General features: G+C 45.4%; 1 protein-coding gene across 1 annotated transcript in view; it reads left to right on the forward strand.

Annotated features, from left to right (window-relative positions):
* The first annotated feature begins 740 nt into the window (after nucleotides 1–740).
* The window catches only part of RIPK4 (receptor interacting serine/threonine kinase 4), a 78,134-nt gene continuing 60,577 nt past the window's right edge, over nucleotides 741–18,297 (forward strand). The window contains exon 1 of the mRNA XM_078656812.1: nucleotides 741–1,049. Within this exon, the coding sequence (XP_078512938.1) occupies nucleotides 868–1,049 (182 nt within the window). The 5' untranslated portion in view covers nucleotides 741–867. The remainder of the gene's footprint in view (nucleotides 1,050–18,297) is intronic.

The raw sequence follows: 18,297 nt of genomic DNA on the forward strand, positions 1-18,297 counted from the left end.
GGGCTCTTATGTAGGATTTTGAGGTCAGAAAGAGAGGCTTTGGAATGTATTGCAAATACCTATTCTATTTCTCATAATGCGGACTCTCCTTCAATAAACTGGACAATTCGAAGGCATGCATCTGCATATCTGCTACGCTTATACAATTTATTGTTGCATACTGCGCTTTAATAGAACAAATAGCGCGTCTTGGAATGTTACTAATGTTTATATCAAACTCCCAATCCTTTGATTTGACATTTCTGATTTAAAAACAAACAAAAAAACTTTCATGAAAGTCTCAGATAAGCTCTTTTTGGTGATTTTTTTTTTGGGGGGGTAGATTTACATCAAAATCGCCGTTTTGTGCTTAAGTGTGCCTATTGAGAAGGAATTGCAATGATTTTAAACAATCACGCAATAAAAATCTATTCATTCATTCACTTATTCGAAGGGCTTGAGTTTGCTTGGAAACAGCACATGTTAAAGTTATGATGGAAACCTACCAGCAAAGTTAAAGGTTCTCCCTGAATTTACGCTGATGAATGCTTAGTCCGAAATTATTTTTTTGCAATGTATAGTATGACATGATGAGGGGGAACCATCTACTGTAGTTGCTCGCGTTTGAACTACAGGTGGCAGTCACGAGCCTCGGCTTCCCGGCAGTACCTGGCAGGCGGAGAGAAGTTTGAACTTGTTGTGCCTCCCACGGACTCTCTCAGGTGCAAAGGTGCGTTTGCAATGGCAGCGCAGGAAGTGACGTCAGCGGCTGGTTAATGAACACACCCCAGTCACCTGGGCAGGGCAGGGCAGGGCTGCGGGGAAGACAACAGAGGCTCAGCGAGCAGGCAGGCGGGCGCCCAGCGGCCGGGCACTGGAGCAGGCACCATGGCGGGAGAGGGCGCGTCCTCCTGGGAGATGGGGCTGCTCAAGACCTTCGACTGCGCCGAGTTCTCCAACTGGGAAAAGATCGGCTCGGGCGGCTTCGGGCAGGTGTATAAAGTTCGGCACGTCCATTGGAAGACCGACCTGGCCATCAAGTGTCCGCCCAGCATTCATGTGGACGAGAAGTAAGCATAGAGCCCCCCCGCCAGGGTTTATGTGCGCCTTATCCCCGTTGCACTCTTTGGGGCATATTTACAAGCCCCTTGCGCCGCCGGTGTGTCACTTTTAATATGGAAAAAGTGGCGCAAGGGGCTTGTAAATAAACCCCTGTGTTTTTAAGAATGTGTGTGTATGTGCGTGCAGCCGGTTACGCTGTCAGCTGGAGAAACGCGCACCCCTGAGGTTAGGAAAGCGGCAGTGGTGTTTGTTGTGTTCCCGGCAAGTCCCAGGGACGGCTGGAAACCCCCGTTGCTAGTTAAGTGTTGCTGCACACCCGAGCTGCCACTTGCTGCGATTTTTTTGTATTTATTATTTATTAATATTCCCTTTATGTACTTTAACTTTTTCCATATTAATATTTTTTCTGCATTTAGTCCCTGAATTGTTTTCCCTGCCCAAATATTCAATCAAGAAGTTTGATTTTTTTGTATTTTCCCCCTGATCATTGCAATATGGATGAAAGTACCGCGTGGTTACAAGTAAAACGAGTTTATAGTTCTTTAATATACGCACCCAGTGACACACACACTCGCACAGTATACTTACAATCCTCGTAGTAATTTTCCCTACATTTTGACACTGTGTGTTTCAAATGCTTGTGCTTTTAACCTTCAGGCCCTGTTATTTATATTAATCCACTACACGGGTGCCATATTCTGGGGCACGTGAGATTGCCGCATTTAGCCCTTGCTGTTAGTGCAACAAAGTTTTCTTTTCACTGTGTTGCTCTGAATCTGTTGTGCGCATCGTGCAACTTGTTAGCAGTATGCTTTGGATGTGTGTATTTGTAACCCCGCTGTCTGCGCCCAGGCTAGTCGCGTGCTTTCCGTCCATAATGTCTGAATGCATCTGCTGTGGTTCCGCACTGCTGCGACATGCCACGGGCGTGACGCAATATGATGCTCCTCACCCTGCAGAATGTGCCAAACACCCCCCAAGTCTCATACCTCACTATCTGTATTGGCTCAATGGGGGGCACCTAAAGGGTTGAGGATCCACCCGCTCCCCCCCTTGCAGAAGTTTGCGTCACGCCTTGTCATAGTTGTCATGCTGCTACATTACAATTTTTAACCTCGTGTGCAGTTTGCGCACAGTGAAATAATTATATCAGATGTGCAGGCTTGCAGAGGAATTTAATGCAGAAATGTTTCTGTGGGCTACAGGTTCGAATCGTGACTCGGGATCCTGAGATCGATAACATGTTATCATGCACTTGGCGATAGTAGAATCTGTTATTGTGACGCTTGGATACCTCAGTGAGAATAAACACAAAGGCAAATTAACAATTTACATAGCCCATACAGTTACTTTTGATAATAGTTCCTCGGGGATGGCTACTTGTTTGAGCTGCAGCAGTTACACTTTATTCAGGCCCTTCATTGTGGTGGCATGGTTTCACAAACACAGTCCACCAGCCCCATATGCACCCTATACAGATGTGTTACATATAGCTTATATATATATATATATATATATATACAGTGTTCCTTTGCTTTATGTCTAGGGTTGCGTTGCGCTATAAAAGTACTGCGCTTACCCTACTTCCGATGCTGCAGCTCTGCATTGGAGCAGTGACAGACGTTCCTGCATGGGGTTGCTTTGTAGTTTCTGATCTAGATTCTACGTTTTTTTTTCGTTGCCTTCAGTTACTTGCCATTTGTATAGGACGTTTCTACCGCTGCTGTCTTTTTGCAGAGTTCAGGGTTTGCAGGCCAGAGCCAGCATGGCTTTTCCAGTCCTTTGCAAGACAGCTTGTGCATGGCTTATGCAACCAGGTAGCGGCAACTGTCTGACCCCCGCCCTGTCTTACCAGTTGCAAGCTGGAGCCTGCATGCCTTATCCGGCCACTTGCAAGTCGTTGCTGGCGAGGGCCTCCTGCGTGCCTTGCAGTGTCCCTTGTGCTCCTGAGGCTGCGTGCCTTGTAGTGTCTGCTGTGCTCCTGAGTCTGCAGGCCATGTAGTGTCTGCTGTGCTCCTGAGGCTGCAGGCCTTGTAGTGTCTGCTGTGCTCCCGAGGCTGCAGGCCTTGTAGTGTCTGCTGTGATCCAGAAGCTGCAGGCCTTGTAGTGTCTGCTGCGCTCCAGGAGCTGCAAGCCTTGTGGTGTCTGCAGTGCTCCAGGAGCTGCAAGCCTTGTGGTGTCTGCAGTGCTCCAGGAGCTGCAAGCCTTGTAGTGTCTGCTGTGCTCCAGGAGCTGCAGGCCTTGTAGTGTCTGCTGTGCTCCAGGAGCTGCAGGCCTTGTAGTGTCTGCTGTGCTCCCGAGGCTGCAGTCCTTGCAGTGTCTGCTGTGCTCCCGAGGCTGCAGGCCTTGCAGTGTCTGCTGTGCTCCCGAGGCTGCAGGCCTTGCGGTGTCTGCTGTGCTCTTGAGGCTGCAGGCCTTGCAGTGTCTGCTGTGCTCTTGAGGCTGCAGGCCTTGCAGTGTCTGCTGTGCTCTTGAGGCTGCAGGCCTTGCAGTGTCTGCTGTGCTCTTGAGGCTGCAGGCCTTGCAGTGTCTGCTGTGCTCTTGAGGCTGCAGGCCTTGTAGTGCCTGCTGTGCTCCAGGAGCTGCAGGCCTTGTAGTGTCTGCTGTGCTCCTGAGGCGGCAGGCCTCGTAGTGTCTGCTGTGCTCCAGGAGCTGCCAGCCTTGTAGTGTCTGCTGTGCTCCCGAGGCTGCAGGTCATGTAGTGTCTGCTGTGCTCTTGAGGCTGCAGGCCATGTAGTGTCTGCTGTGCTCCTGAGGCTGCAGGCCTTGTAGTGTCTGCTGTGCTCCCGAGGCTGCAGGCCTTTTAGTGTCTGCTGTGCTCCCGAGGCTGCAGGCCTTTTAGTGTCTGCTGTGCTCCCGAGGCTGCAGGCCTTTTAGTGTCTGCTGTGCTCCCGAGGCTGCAGGCCTTTTAGTGTCTGCTGTGCTCCCGAGGCTGCAGGCCTTGTAGTGTCTGCTGTGCTCCCGAGGCTGCAGGCCTTGTAGTGTCTGCTGTGCTCCCGAGGCTGCAGGCCTTGTAGTGTCTGCTGTGCTCCAGAGGCTGCAGGCCTTGTAGTGTCTGCTGTGCTCCCGAGGCTGCAGGCCTTGTAGTGTCTGCTGTGCTCCCGAGGCTGCAGGCCTTGTAGTGTCTGCTGTGCTCCCGAGGCTGCAGGCCTTGTAGTGTCTGCTGTGCTCCCGAGGCTGCAGGCCTTGTAGTGTCTGCTGTGCTCCCGAGGCTGCAGGCCTTGTAGTGTCTGCTGTGCTCCTGAGGCTGTAGGCCTTGTAGTGTCTGCTGTGCTCCTGAGGCTGCAGGCCTTGTAGTGTCTCCTGTGCTCCTGAGGCTGTAGGCCTTGTAGTGTCTGCTGTGCTCCTGAGGCTGCAGGCCTTGTAGTGTCTGCTGTGCTCCTGAGGCTGCAGGCCTTGTAGTGTCTGCTGTGCTCCTGAGGCTGCAGGCCTTGTAGTGTCTGCTGTGCTCCTGAGGCTGTAGGCCATATAGTGTCTGCTGTGCTCCTGAGGCTGCAGGCCTTGTAGTGTCTCCTGTGCTCCTGAGGCTGCAGGCCTTGTAGTGTCTGCTGTGCTCCTGAGGCTGCAGGCCTTGTAGTGTCTGCTGTGCTCCTGAGGCTGCAGGCCTTGTAGTGTCTCCTGTGCTCCCGAGGCTGCAGGCCTTGTAGTGTCTCCTGTGCTCCCGAGGCTGCAGGCCTTGTAGTGTCTGCTGTGCTCCCGAGGCTGCAGGCCTTGTAGTGTCTGCTGTGATCCAGGAGCTGCAGGCCTTGTAGTGTCTGCTGTGATCCAGGAGCTGCAGGCCTTGTAGTGTCTGCTGTGATCCAGGAGCTGCAGGCCTTGTAGTGTCTGCTGTGATCCAGGAGCTGCAGGCCTTGTAGTATCTGCTGTGATCCAGGAGCTGCAGGCCTTGTAGTGTCTGCTGTGCTCCCGAGGCTGCAGGCCTTGGAGTGTCTGCTGTGCTCCCGAGGCTGCAGGCCTTGTAGTGTCTGCTGTGCTCCTGAGGCTGCAGGCATTGTAGTGTCTGCGGTGCTCCTGAGGCGGCAGGCCTCGCAGTGTCCGTTGTGACCCGGGAGCCGCGTGCCTCGGACTGTCCGTTGTGCTCCGGGAGCAACATGTGTATACATCTTTTGGGACAAGAATCTCTCTGTAGCCTGAGCACGTAAATGTATTTGAGCTTGTAAAGCGCACTGCTACCCGTCCGTAGGTTTCCTGGCGCTGTATAACTCTGGGGAACCCGTCTTGGCTTTCCCTGTGGGATGGTCCCTGCTGGGAGTCCCCATGGTGAACCCTGGTCCCGGGCCGACTTCTGCTCCCGGGTCTGCCGCCTCTAACCAGTGAGCCACACTATATGTGTAGAAATACACCCATTCCCTTGGGTAACATCCTTGTCTGTATCAGTGATATTCCACCCTCACAAATGGGAGTAGTGAGCCTACCAGTGTGGTGGTAATTATTCATATTCAGTTTTTGTGTTTGGCTGTGGTCATTCTACGGCAGCCCTACCTGCGCGAGGGAGTGAACAGCAGTGATTTCCAACAGCAAATTTATTTTTAGGCAGTTTTCAGCATTGGAAATGTTTGTAAATGGACTCCAAGGAAGAAGAGTGTTTCGTTGGTGGGACTTTAGGCAGTATATTCCCAGATCTAATGGGCATACAGTGGGAAGGGGTTTCACCGCTGGGAAAATCTTCTTCCTGTGGAAAAAACATTAAAAGAAAAACACATTTGTAAATTGACTTTAGTAATTTTTTTTCCTCCTTATGCAGACTTTCTTTTTGTTGAAATTTGGCATGTTTATATTTAACACTTTTGAACAGTTGGAGAAAAGTTTGACTTTCAATAGTCTTCCAGGACACACTGCAATATATAGATATAATTCTGATACTGCAAAATTATCCATCATAGTCTTCCAGGAGACACTGCAATATATAGATATAATTCGGATACTGCAAAATTATCCATCAATTTAAAACAAATGTTTCTAATGAGATTCTACAAAAAAAAGTGTTTTATATATATAAAACACATTTTTTTTTTGTGCAGAATCTCATTAGAAACATATTTGTTTTAAATTGATGGATAATTTTGCAGTATCAGAATTCGGACTTATTCCCCCCAGCCTTTTGTGAAGCAGGCTCTTCGAGCAGATAAATTAAATCTATTTTGAAATGTATATCGTTCGTTATTTCGTCAGTTTGGTTCTATTTCACGAAATAATTTTCTAAAGATTATGCTGTCTATTTTTTGGCAATTGTAGCTATTGAACCGTAGGCACATAAAAGTCAGTACCATGTAAATATGCTCTTTATTTTCAATAAAAAATTACAGAAATAAAAAAAAAAAAAAAAAAAGTCAGTCGTACTTTAAGAATGATAGGCTTCCCTGTATAGAGGGCCAACACTCCCGTAAGGCAAAGGAAGGCAGCAGCCTTTGGGAACAACTGCTAGGCGATGCCAGCTTATAATAAAAGGCTCTGGACAGAGCAGTTTTGTTAGTGGATGCTCTGTGCATCGGCTGCAAAACACTGTTTTGCCTGAAGCTCCTAAAATCCATGCACTGTTTCCAAAAGCTTTCTCCTTATCTTTTCTGTTATGGCGTCAGCCCGCTTTATTTACCCATATGCACAATGATGAACTTCAGGAAGTTCAATGAAAGAGCCACAGATGTTTTTTTAAAGCCTGGATAGAGACCGCTTTAGCTCTCAGCCAGGCTCGTGATAACAAAAATAGAATATGGAGAGAATAAACAAGCATTGGCAAAGCCTATTCAAGTGCTATTAACTCTGCAAATGTGTTTTAGCCATTTTGTACACCCGCTTGGCTGCTGTCAGCATGGCTAAAAGTTAGTGGCATGGAGTGCTCTAAGGTAGAATAACAAAGTGTAAAATGTTGTGTATTGGGGTGGCGTAGAGTGCAGTGGCATAGTGACGCAGTGTGTTGCGGCATTGAGTGATGTAGAGTTTTGCATAGTTTAGTGACGTAGAGTGCAGTAGTGCAGAGTAAAATGATATAGAGTGCAGTGACTGCAGTTTTTAGAGTGGAGTGCAGTCTCATGGAGTGGTGCAGGGGGATTAGAGTGGCTCAGAGTGTATTGGCGTAGAGTAAAGTGTATTGGTGTGGAGTGGAGTATGCATAGGGCTGTAGCACACTATCATTCCAGATTATTTAAAAAAAAGACATTAGATTTGCACAGACAGTTTTATTAAAACTATACAGTGCACAAATGATGTGTGGAAATGGCATTGCCTGGCATTGCCTAGTGTGATGATTTGTTTTGATCATATTAAATTATTTGTTCACAACAAATTTCAGAATAAAACAAATGCTTCATTTGTGTTCCTGTTTATGACCTATTCTGAAATACTTGCACAGTTCATTTAAATGCTGTTGTGTGCTAGGGAAAAACAACTTTACTACCCCCACCAGTAGCCAGCAAGATTGTCACATGAATACTTATACTTTGAAGTCAGAGAAAGAAAAGTAAACACCAAGTTTCCTCACAAGAGGGAGCCTGACATTTGACCTTGGTCTTTGAATGCACAGCAAATGTGACAAGATAATAACAAGATTTGAAGGTCTGTAGCACTGGTGGAAGAATACAAGGGAAATAGGCACGAAAAGTGTTTCCTCCTTGGCAGGGATGAACTCACCCTGTACAACCTAAAATAAATAAAGGCGGCAAATAGGAAGCCTGAAAATGTGAGCTACAAACCACAAAGCCAATGGTAAGGAACATGAGGACTGTATTCCCAGAGAAGTTCTCCAAATGTCCAGAAGATGTATTTAGCAAACAAGACAGCTGCCCATTATAAAATAAAATTCCTTTTCCTACATTGTCTATTATGTCTTCTCCTTGGCAAATAAATCCCACCGGTCATCTCTAGTCGCTCACATTCCTTGTTTCCTGCTCCTCTTTCACCTTTGTTGAACTAATTTAAGCTACCTGGTTCGTTGCTTACACTTATTCAGTAAAATGAGAAAAATTCACTACATAATTTGTAATAACATGTATTATTTAAACTCTGGTAGACTTATACATATATTATAGTTTGCGTCTTTCTGCCAATCTATCTAATGTTGCTGTTATACCACTTGAATGTGTTTTTAACTCTTCTACTGGTATCTTTCTTTGGCCTTCTGTCCCACTGTTACGCTTCTTAGTATCTACGGATATTTTGTTGGTTTCTATGGTTTCTTCAGTTTCAATTGTATTTGTTTTAAATGCATTGATTCTGTAAATCCTCCTTGCCTTATGCTAATCCACTAGGAATCCTCTCCAAGCGCCTGGTTGCTTGTTGCCTTTTCATGATCATTTTTCACCGTCTTTAAATGGCACTCCTTAACACACCTGCCTTTTATTTATACATTTGTCTCCACTTTTCTCACTCGAATGTTGTTGTTGTTGAAAGAATCATCTTTGGGCCAGTTTATCCATCAATAGTTTGATTAATTTATCGTTTGCATATCACACTTTTATGCTGGATCAATTTCCTGTAAAGCACTAAAGAAAAGAATTGTTAACAAGGCATACATTTTGAAATTGGTAGATCGTCTTCTGTGAAGAATCGTAGAAATGGTTTCAAAAGGTGAAATCATATTATTTAAAAAGGGGAAGTCAAGCAGGGGATCATCATACTGGAAATGATCCCACACTCTCCATTGGTTAAAGTGATAGGGTGGTGTTTTTTCTTTCTTGTAGATTGTGCTATCAGAATATTCTTCAGAGTGCGCGTGAGTGACTTGGTGGGTGGTTATTTGTTTTGCTCTGTGATTAACACGGAGGACAACAGAGAAGAGGGGTTCCTGCAGGGGCGGGGCATGAGAGGGGCTTGACTGTGACATTGTGCTTCTGATGAAGTTAATTAAAATCCCCCAGATTACTATGAAGGTGAGTACTCACAAATTTTTAATCTTTTCTTCAGTTGTCTGACATTTGCTCTCATTCTGTCGAAGCGTGCTTCCAAAGTTCCAGAGCATACAGAAAAGCAAGCAGTCTCACTGATGGCTGATCCCAAAAAAAGCTGTACATATAATTTTTATCACTGACTATTTTAATATTCAGGCGCGTCAGTTATTGGATCGCTACAGTCACTGCCCAGCCACACGCGAAACATATTTTTCCTGTTTAAAGAGCCTGATTTAATCATCTGATTAGTAAAGTTAGCTGGTACAAGAGTGCTTGATCCAGGGATTAGTCTCATCTGCGGTACTCTGGGTTAGTGAGTCAGCTTATGTTATTGTGTTGGAAAGAGTTTGGCACAGTGCGCTTAGTACAGCCCTAGAACACTGCCAAACAATTAAGCAAATGACCCCGCCAACAGACGACATACCAGCATCACTGCGACTGTCTCCAGTGCGGTAACTATTGAGCTCTAAGCAAAACCTTTTGTATGTGCTTTACCCTGCTTAGACTGGCTTCTTTATTCTCAAGTCTTGGCATAGTGTCAACATCCCCAAGAGTGCGTGCCTAGGCTTGGGCCTTGATTGCTGAACATGCGATATGCACAGTTGTACTCTTTGTGGTGTAATAATGTCTTGGTGTTCTACTGTACGCAGTTCTACGTTGCCACGTAATGTGATTCCACACTTAGTGTGGTCCACGCTGTATAAGCACTATACAATAGATGGTTCCCTCCCAGTGTTGGGTATTGTACATGTATTTGCATCTTTGGCAACGCTCCTGATCTGCAGAGAACTCTTTTGACTATGTGCGCTGTACAAATGGAGGCGCGTTAAGTAGGGGGACTGCATCAGTTTAGGTGATGGTTTTAATGGGTTTGAGAATGTGCTGGCTAAGGGATAGGCCGAGGAGCAGTGTTAGTTTGCGATTAGAGTTGGGAGTAGGGCAAAGCTCAATTTGGGTTGAGTATAGGGTTAGTTTCAGGGCTAAGCTTAGTATTTGGGTAAAGGATAAAATTACAACTAGAGTTTGAAGATTACGTTTTAAGGTATAGATTTAGAGTTGCACTTTGTTAGCATTGGTGTAACTATAGGGATAGGCATAAAGTGAGGGTTAAGATTCATGAGTGGCTCTAGGCTATGCTTAAGAACTAGATGCAAGCGCCCTAAATGCTACTATATAATGCAATGCCCAGGCTATTTAAGTGAGGTGGTCTGTACAGGCATACCTCAATGTGTAGTGGCTTCTATTAGTGGTAGCTTTGTATAATGGTACTCTGACGTGTTCTGCACAATCCTGGGGATTCTTGCTCAGTTTCTCTGTGTAGAGAAAGTGCAGTTTAAACTGGGAAGCAGGAGAAAAGCGTGCCCCCTAAGCTTGTACAGAACTGGCTCCGTCAGTCATTCGTAAAGACAGACTGCTAGAGATGGTGATGCCATAGTTTAATCGAGGTCATGCTGCACTCCTTTTCTAGGTTTTGCCTGCACAGCGCTTGCGCTGTGCTTGTGAAATCTCTTGTATTTAATATACCTTAAAAAGGGGCTCTTACCAATTCCCATGGCCGAATTACTATGTTCATTTCATTTGTTTGGAACTTAATTTTTTTGTTACCTTCCCTTGCCTGCACACATTTCTGACACTTCTAAAGCTGTTCACTATGTTTAAGCCCCATTCATTTTCAAGATCAGATCTCTTCCCACCGAGAAGGCAGACTGCATGCTGGAATGCAACCAGCCACAAGTGCAGTTACCCTGCAGTCAAAATGGACTTAATTTGAATGGTGCAGCAGGTGCTGTGGCACTGGGGCCAAAAGCTCTAGGGACCCCACCAAACACCTACAATTGCTATATATTTTACTACTAAACAGGCAGTCACAAGTGCAGTTACCTTTCAGGCAACAAGGTCATGATTTAAATGTTGCAGCAGGTGCAGTAGCCCTGGGCCCACAAGTTGTCAGAACTCCTCTAGACCCATAATATTGCTTTTACATCAATGAATTCTATTTCCCTCATTTTATTTTTCATAATTTGCTTTTACTTACCTGGGCTATTCCACTAGTAACAGCACAATATATTGCATTTTTGTACATAAACAAGTCATAACACTTTAACAGACTCCCTGTAACTTACATTGTACAATTACTCAGCATGCTACAACTTACAACAAAAAATAGCTCATTGTTAATCACATAGGAAAAACCTAATGCATTTACCAATGCTTGTTTATCCCAGCTTGAACTACCCATTTCTGTGTGTCATGAAAACAAACTTTTTTTTTTGCTGAGTGTCTGTCATTTTCGCTAGATAATGACATGACTGAGTTTCTGTACTTGTTTTCCATGTCAATCAATATCGACCGCTTTTGTTTGACGTTTAGACTTCTAGGAAATGTCCTGCCTTGTCTCAGCTGTTGCTGGCCTAAAACCGGTTTCGGAGAGATCGGTAATATACACTCCTTCTCCAAGCATCTGGGAGTACTTCTTCATGACCCTTTGACAGCTTGAGGAGTCCGGTGCTTTCTGGTTGTACTTTGTGTGAGGATTTTGCTTTTTCTGTCAGATGAGTGAGCTGCAGAAACAATAGTGAGCAGTTGATCCCTCCCAAATAATTCCAGCTTCAGATGTTGGCTGTTGACTCTTCAAGACTGGTTTATACATTTTTGTTGTGTTGTCCATACTAGGGTTGCATGTTAGATGTTCATATTGTTATATTTGTCATACTGGATGGTCTGTTATTTTATAGTTCATGTTCAATGGTCTGTGGTGTTGTATTGTCTGGGTATGCTGATGTCTGTTGTTTGATGGTCCATAACCTTGTATATTCTAGACTAGATGGTCCAACTTGTTGGGTTATCTATGCTTTTGCATAGTTAGTAAATTAATGGGCTTTGTTGTTGGGTTCTTCATGTTGTTGGTTAGTCCATGTTGTTGTATTAGGCATACTGAATTCTCCATACTGTTATAATGTCCATGCTGTATGGTATATATTCTACTGAGAAAAACCAACGGTGGTGATAGACGGAGCGTTGACAATACAAACACTCATCCCCAGTCAACTGATCTGGGTTTAATCCATCACCGTTCTTTAGCTCACTCCGCCACCCCAGTTCAGACATGGCCATATGCAAATCAGTCTGACCCAGTGCCTCATGGGAACAGTCCAGCCCGAACTGCCAAGCCATGTCTTCCCTGGACCGGAATCAAGCTTCCCAGGACCGGTTTCTGGCATTACAGCCGTCTTCAGCCGGGCTTGCTTGACTCCAGTGGCAAAGTGAGCAAGGGACTCACATCTGAGCATACCCTGCCAACTTAGGGCGAACAAAGAAAAAACAAAGGTGGTGATGGATGGAGCAAGGATAAAAAAGTAATACTGTTTTTGTGATTAGATGCCTCACCAGTACTGCATGTGTGAACAGACAATCATTGGTAGAGTGAACTAGTAAGAGGTCCAGGGTGCGGCAATCATCTCAAATGCTCATTAAACCATATCAGCTGTCTGATGTGATGGCATTAGTTTAATATTTCTAATGACTAAATTGAGTGTCTGCACCAGTTGAGTCTTCTACATCCGAGTTCTGAAACAACACCAAAAAAGGGACAACGCAGCAGTTCCTCCAATGACAGGTCTCAATAGATTAATGTGAAAGACTTGATCTGAGATCCTAATAGGAGCTGAAGAGGTCTGCTGGGAAACCAATTCATCTCATTGTATTGCACGGACATGTTTTTCCACTGTACCAGTGTCAACAATTGTCATTTACCCATCCATTCCTGCTTCAGACTGTCGAGAATGGATCGGCTCCTCTGTCTGTTAGAAAAGTATTTTAGTTTGTCTGAAAGTATTCAACATTACCAGTGATGATGTGAGCATGTGGTTTAAATCCCTAGCATGTATCAATCTCTGGAAGTTGGAGTGAGAGCCACTGGCTTAAGCTGGAGATAGATCTTGTGTATCTAGTGATGAAAACTTGCTGCACTTGACTGGTTAGTTAGTTGGAACCCCTTTATTTCCTTGTTTCTTGGATTCCCACCCCATTGGCAGCTAATACAGAGAAACTTGCTAACGTCTAGGGCAAGTGCATACAACTTGTGCTGTGAAGTAGCTTACGTGGACGTGGACGTGGACGAGGATGTATCCATAGTTCAATTGTAAATAACACCGTGCAATACAGATCTGTCACTCTTAAATGTGCCCATAGTGAAAATTGGGATTATATCTCCACTTTTGCTCTACCAACACATATCCGGCCTGTCTTTTTATGATAAGCAAAGCCAGCACCAACAGACCTAAGTTGGGTACTGCGTGTCATCTAAATGTTATATTTGGTTGATATTTTATTGAAATTGGCCAAGTGAGTCTTGTTGCTCATTAGAAATGAACGATGGTAGTGGAGAACTAGGCGTTTTTGTAGGGCTGTGCCTGTCATTTCTTTGGGTTATTGACATTCTGATTCAGTACCGGCTTTCCTGGATCTGTTTTAGGTTGTGTTTAGGCATGTCTCTGGAAAAGTGCCCTGATTTATGCCCGCGGTGCCTGCCGCCCAGGGATATGTGGGAGGAAGTTGGGTGTTGTTGCTGGATTGCCTGGGTACTCCCTTCCAAAGGCACATCTGTTTGCTGCCCTGCCCCTGGTGAGGTCACTGCTTAGTCAAGAGTTCAGAAATCAACATTTGGTGATGGGAACCACTCTGGGTCTTGGTATGAGTGCAGAGTTCAATTACATTTGCATCCACAGACATTTGAGAACAGCCAAAGGGGAGACTTGGATTGTAAAAGCTTCTTGGGCGTACATCCATTTCCCTCAAAGATGGATTGTAAAAGCTTCTTGGGCGTACATCCATTTCCCTCAAAGATGGAATGACTTGGGAAAGTGCAGCATTTGCGAGGGGTGCAAACCACATGGATGAGCCATGGCATTCTTTTTGATTTCAGGTTTGTGCTGTGAGAGCTGTGGTGCATATTCGTCAATGGTATTTAGTGATTTTTCTGAAGGCGAGGGTAGCTTGTACCTTGGAGCGACACCTGCGAAGGGCACAGAGGCTGGTGTCGTGCACAAACCTTAGGCACCCGTTCTCCCTTCTATGACGAATTGCAGGCAGACTCACATTGCAAAGCAATGACAACTGTTGGACGCAATAGCCACATGCATGTCCGGTGGATAGGTAACTGGGTAGGACTCTGAAGATTATGGCACTATGGCTGGCCCCATACACAAATGTTTCCTTGGGTTTTAAAGTAACCCTCTGTATAGTGGTTTTTAAGTTTGTACCCGGTGCACAAAGACTACCCTATGCATCAGCCAGTTTCGGGGTCCTCCGACGCCAAAAGATACTCATGGAACTCATGCAAATCCTCCATCCTAGTTGAAGCCTACCCTGCTCTGGACTAAAATAACCATTGCAACGTCTTACATTTCTACTGGTCTGTCCTATCTAGATGCCCAGCTCACAGATGCTGTCTCCTGAGCTGCAATTACAGAACGGCCAAAGTTAGAGTAAGCGGGGAAGGAGGGCTGTGGACAGTATAACTATGACAAATCATTGGAGTTCAAATGGGTACACTGGTAAACTTTCCCAGGCAGTCCTTCCAAAAGGTAGAGTGCTCTGCCCAAGGTGGACAAGTGCTTGGCACGTGCCCTCTTCTTCAATTTTGTCGTGTGCTTCCACACCCTTCCTGCTTGCCTCAGAGGACCTCTGATTTATATTGCTGGCTTTGAAGAGCTATTTTGAGCCCATATTTCCGGTCTCGTTGCATTGGAAAGCGTGCTCCTTAACATGCACAACCTGTTCTTGTACACTTCCCATTTGTGAAAGCACTCTGGGTTCTCTCTAGTGCAGTTGGTGTTATTGTTTGGTGGTTCTTTAAATATTTCTCCTTCCAGTCCTAAGTCTTGGTTTCTTGAGGCATGGTTGCTGCTCTTTCCAAGGGTGCCATTTCACAGCTTGCTTTGGAGAGCCTTTGATTACCAGGCGATGGCTTTGCAGTCGCAAGCAGTACACTGGTGTAGGTTCTCTGGCAGTCCTAACTTGTGCATTGGTATAGATCAGTGGTGTCCAACATTTTCTGTAATAAAAGCTACTTATGTTCAATGAAAATCATTGTGAGCTACTAATATTGTTATAGTGACCGCATCAGACAAGATTACATTAGTGCCAGATTACTAGCAGGGATCCCCTCAGTGCATCAGACCAGGTCACAGCTTAATGTAAAATAGGCATTGTCAATTTAAAATTCCTCTACGTGAACAATCTATAATAGCCAACTCTGCAATGACACTGGCCTGAAAGTAATAGTCGTAATAAGTCTATCTGCATCATTTATCACTCAAATCGGCTTGAAATATATTTTAGGAATATTTTTTTTCTCCCTCAATCAGCTTATGAGTTATGAAAATATACACATTTTTGTCTTGAATATACAGTTTCAGAATACATAAATTCATCCAAGCAAAAGGTTGTAATTTAGTAGGCTGTGCTGTGCACAAGTCCGCCTGAAAAGAGACGAACTTAGATGTCAGGGATGCTAGGCTATTCCTTTATTTTTATGTATTTTTACAATTATGCGTATTGTGTATGTTTGCAAAAAGTAGGTGATAAAATAATTGCATTCTGTCGAAGTCCGGGCTTTTTTTTTTTTTTGCTTTGCCAGGGCTTGAATCAGAGACTTGTAAAGCACGGCTACTCACTTGTCGGTGTCTCAAGGCGCTGGGGGGGGGATGCTGGTTAACCACACCGATGCGGCGGCTATTCCGCCGCAGCGCTAAGGGGGGGGGGGGGCCGCACGGCGGGCGCATGCTGGTGACGGAACCGCTCAGTCACCAGCCGCGGTTGAGCTGTGCTCGTGACGGAGCGGTTCCGTCATGGCCCCACCCGCTTAATAGAACGCGCCGCGCAGGCGCGAAATCAGCGCCGTGCAGGCGTGGCGGCTGGGCCATGACGGAACCGCTCCGTCATCAGCACAGCGACACCGCGGCTGATGACGGAGCGGTTCCGTCATCAGCATGGATAGGGTTAAACTTGGTGGAGGATCATTCAAAAAGCCAGGTCTTGAGGTCCTTCCTGAATTGGGTCAGTGACGCTGATTGCCTGAGGTGCAGGGGCAAGGTGTTCCAGGTCTTGGTGGCAAGGTAGGAGAAGGATCTTCCCCCCCAGTTCCGGGCTTGTGGATCCTGGGAATGGAGGCGAGGGTGAGTTGAGCGGATCGGAGTTGTCTGGTGGGTACATGGATTGTGAGGTGTTGGTTCAGGTACGCTGGTCCTTCGTTGTGTAGGGCTTTGTAGGCGTGAGTGAGGAACTCAAAGGGGACTCTTCTTGACTGGGAGCCAGTGGAGTTATTGTGTGATCTGGCTGCGGTGAGGAATGTCAAGGGCCAGTCTGAAGGTGGCATTTTGGACGTGCTTTATTAGTTGTCAGACACATCTATGCTTTATATAATGTGTACTGCTTCAGCTTTTGAATCTTCAAAGAACTGTAAACTGGGGTAATCTCAGCTCAATCCTTCTTCAAGAACACAAAACAAGCGTCTGCCGCCTTCCTGCGGTAAATCTGTTAAGTCTATGTTTAACAGGTGGAACGGAGGCGGAAGGGCCATCATTTGCATCGGTATCCAATTGTTTAGTTGCGTGAGGGAGTTTGGATTACAACTCTGTCCTTACGGTTCCAAGGTAGAAAATGGGGAAGATATAGATTCCAGATTACAACTCCAGTTTTATTTATAAAGTGAAAACATTAACCTCCCCTAGCAGGAAATGCAAACTCGTGGCTTTAAGTCCCACAGGTCCGTGCATTACCGATATAGCGTTTGCTTGCTGCAAGCTACACAAAGACCAATCGGCCATGGTAGTACTTCGCTGTCAAAACATGCTCGTAAATTTAGATTAATAATTTATCTGCTTTTGAAGTGTGATGTAGCTGTGTTGGTAATAACACGCTTGGGCATGTCGCGTCAGTTGTGTATAGGAGAGACAGTGAAGGTATTGTCTGTGCAGTAGGCCCTTCTGGGAGCGTTCCAGCTCAGGCCCCAAGCAGAGGCATTTTTTCCAGATATTATCGCCAAATACAGTAAAATTTACTTTTGTGTTGAAAAACCAGTTTCTCTCTGAGATGCATATACCTCCAGGGGAGACATTGTTGAATCCGAGACACAGAATCCGATTGTGTGTGGGATATGGGTGGAGGAAGCGACCGGCGCCACCGTGGCCCCATCCAGCGGGTGCTGCCGCCTGCCGCCCCTATGATTGGCAGTTTAACCTGCTTGTGTTTGAACAGTTGACAAGCAAGTACTATTATTTTTATAAACTGTTCCTTGAGGGCGAACCTTTGAATGACCTCGATGGTATCCTCATCCTCCACTAGTTCTGGACTCCATTTGCTAAATAGTGCTTCTTGGTGGAATTCCATAGAGTGGTGAGATTTGTAGCCAGGTAGCCAAACGTTTGCACACTGGAAACTTTACAGTGTGCAGCCTTTGCAAACGCATGCACTGCAAAATGTGCACCATTGCAATTGTACGGCCATTGCAAATGCCAAACTGTCTTTACTGTGTGTTTTTTGCAGTATTTTTTTTTAATGATTATTTTTGTATTATTCAGGTAGCCCACAAATGTGCAACTGTTGTCAGATGGGCAACCATGGCAAATGTGCAGCCTTTGATTTACTGTACATTTGGATTTGTTGCGCAATATGCATTTTCAAATGCACCATTGGAAATTCTGAGCTGCTGTGATGTATAGTTTTAATGTTTCTTCTTTGCTAATGAGTTAGAGTAACGCAGCCAAATCGTAATTTCTAGATTTAAAAACATGAAAGAATATCGGTGTATTTTGATCACCAATGGCAGTGAAATTTTCAAAAGCAATATCTTCTGGCATTCAACAAATGCATGACTGTTGGAATAACAGTCACCTGGAACATGAATTTGCAGTGTGTTGGGATGAAAGATCCTTGGAGCATTGTGTTTCTTTCTGAATTGCAAGGCAGTTGGAGCAATGCTTATATCCATGTGGGTTAGTGTTTGCCATAGCCTAGGGGCGTAGCTTGAGAAGTTCGGTCTTCTAGTATTTTCTGTCATGCACCTCTCTGTCTCCAATCTGCTCATATACTTCCATGTAGTGTGGCACTGCCTGTCTGAGGTTGGTCAGTTTCTGGCAAATGTGCTTGGATGTCGATACTAATGACCTTCTGTGGTATTCAACAGTCTTTAGACAATATGGGCCCAATCCTCTCGTGCTCGGTTTTTGGGTCTTGCCTGAGACCGTGCAGGCACGGCCACGTGTGAGTTTGCTTGTAAACTTAATCTTACAGGGAGCCAAGAGCTGGCCATTACTTAGCATTGCTTGGCTTGGGCACTCATTTCCTTGCTTCGCATTGGTCAGCACATACT

The sequence above is a fragment of the Lissotriton helveticus genome, chromosome 8, assembly GCF_964261635.1.
Source record: "Lissotriton helveticus chromosome 8, aLisHel1.1, whole genome shotgun sequence".
NCBI classification, from domain to species: domain Eukaryota; kingdom Metazoa; phylum Chordata; class Amphibia; order Caudata; family Salamandridae; genus Lissotriton; species Lissotriton helveticus.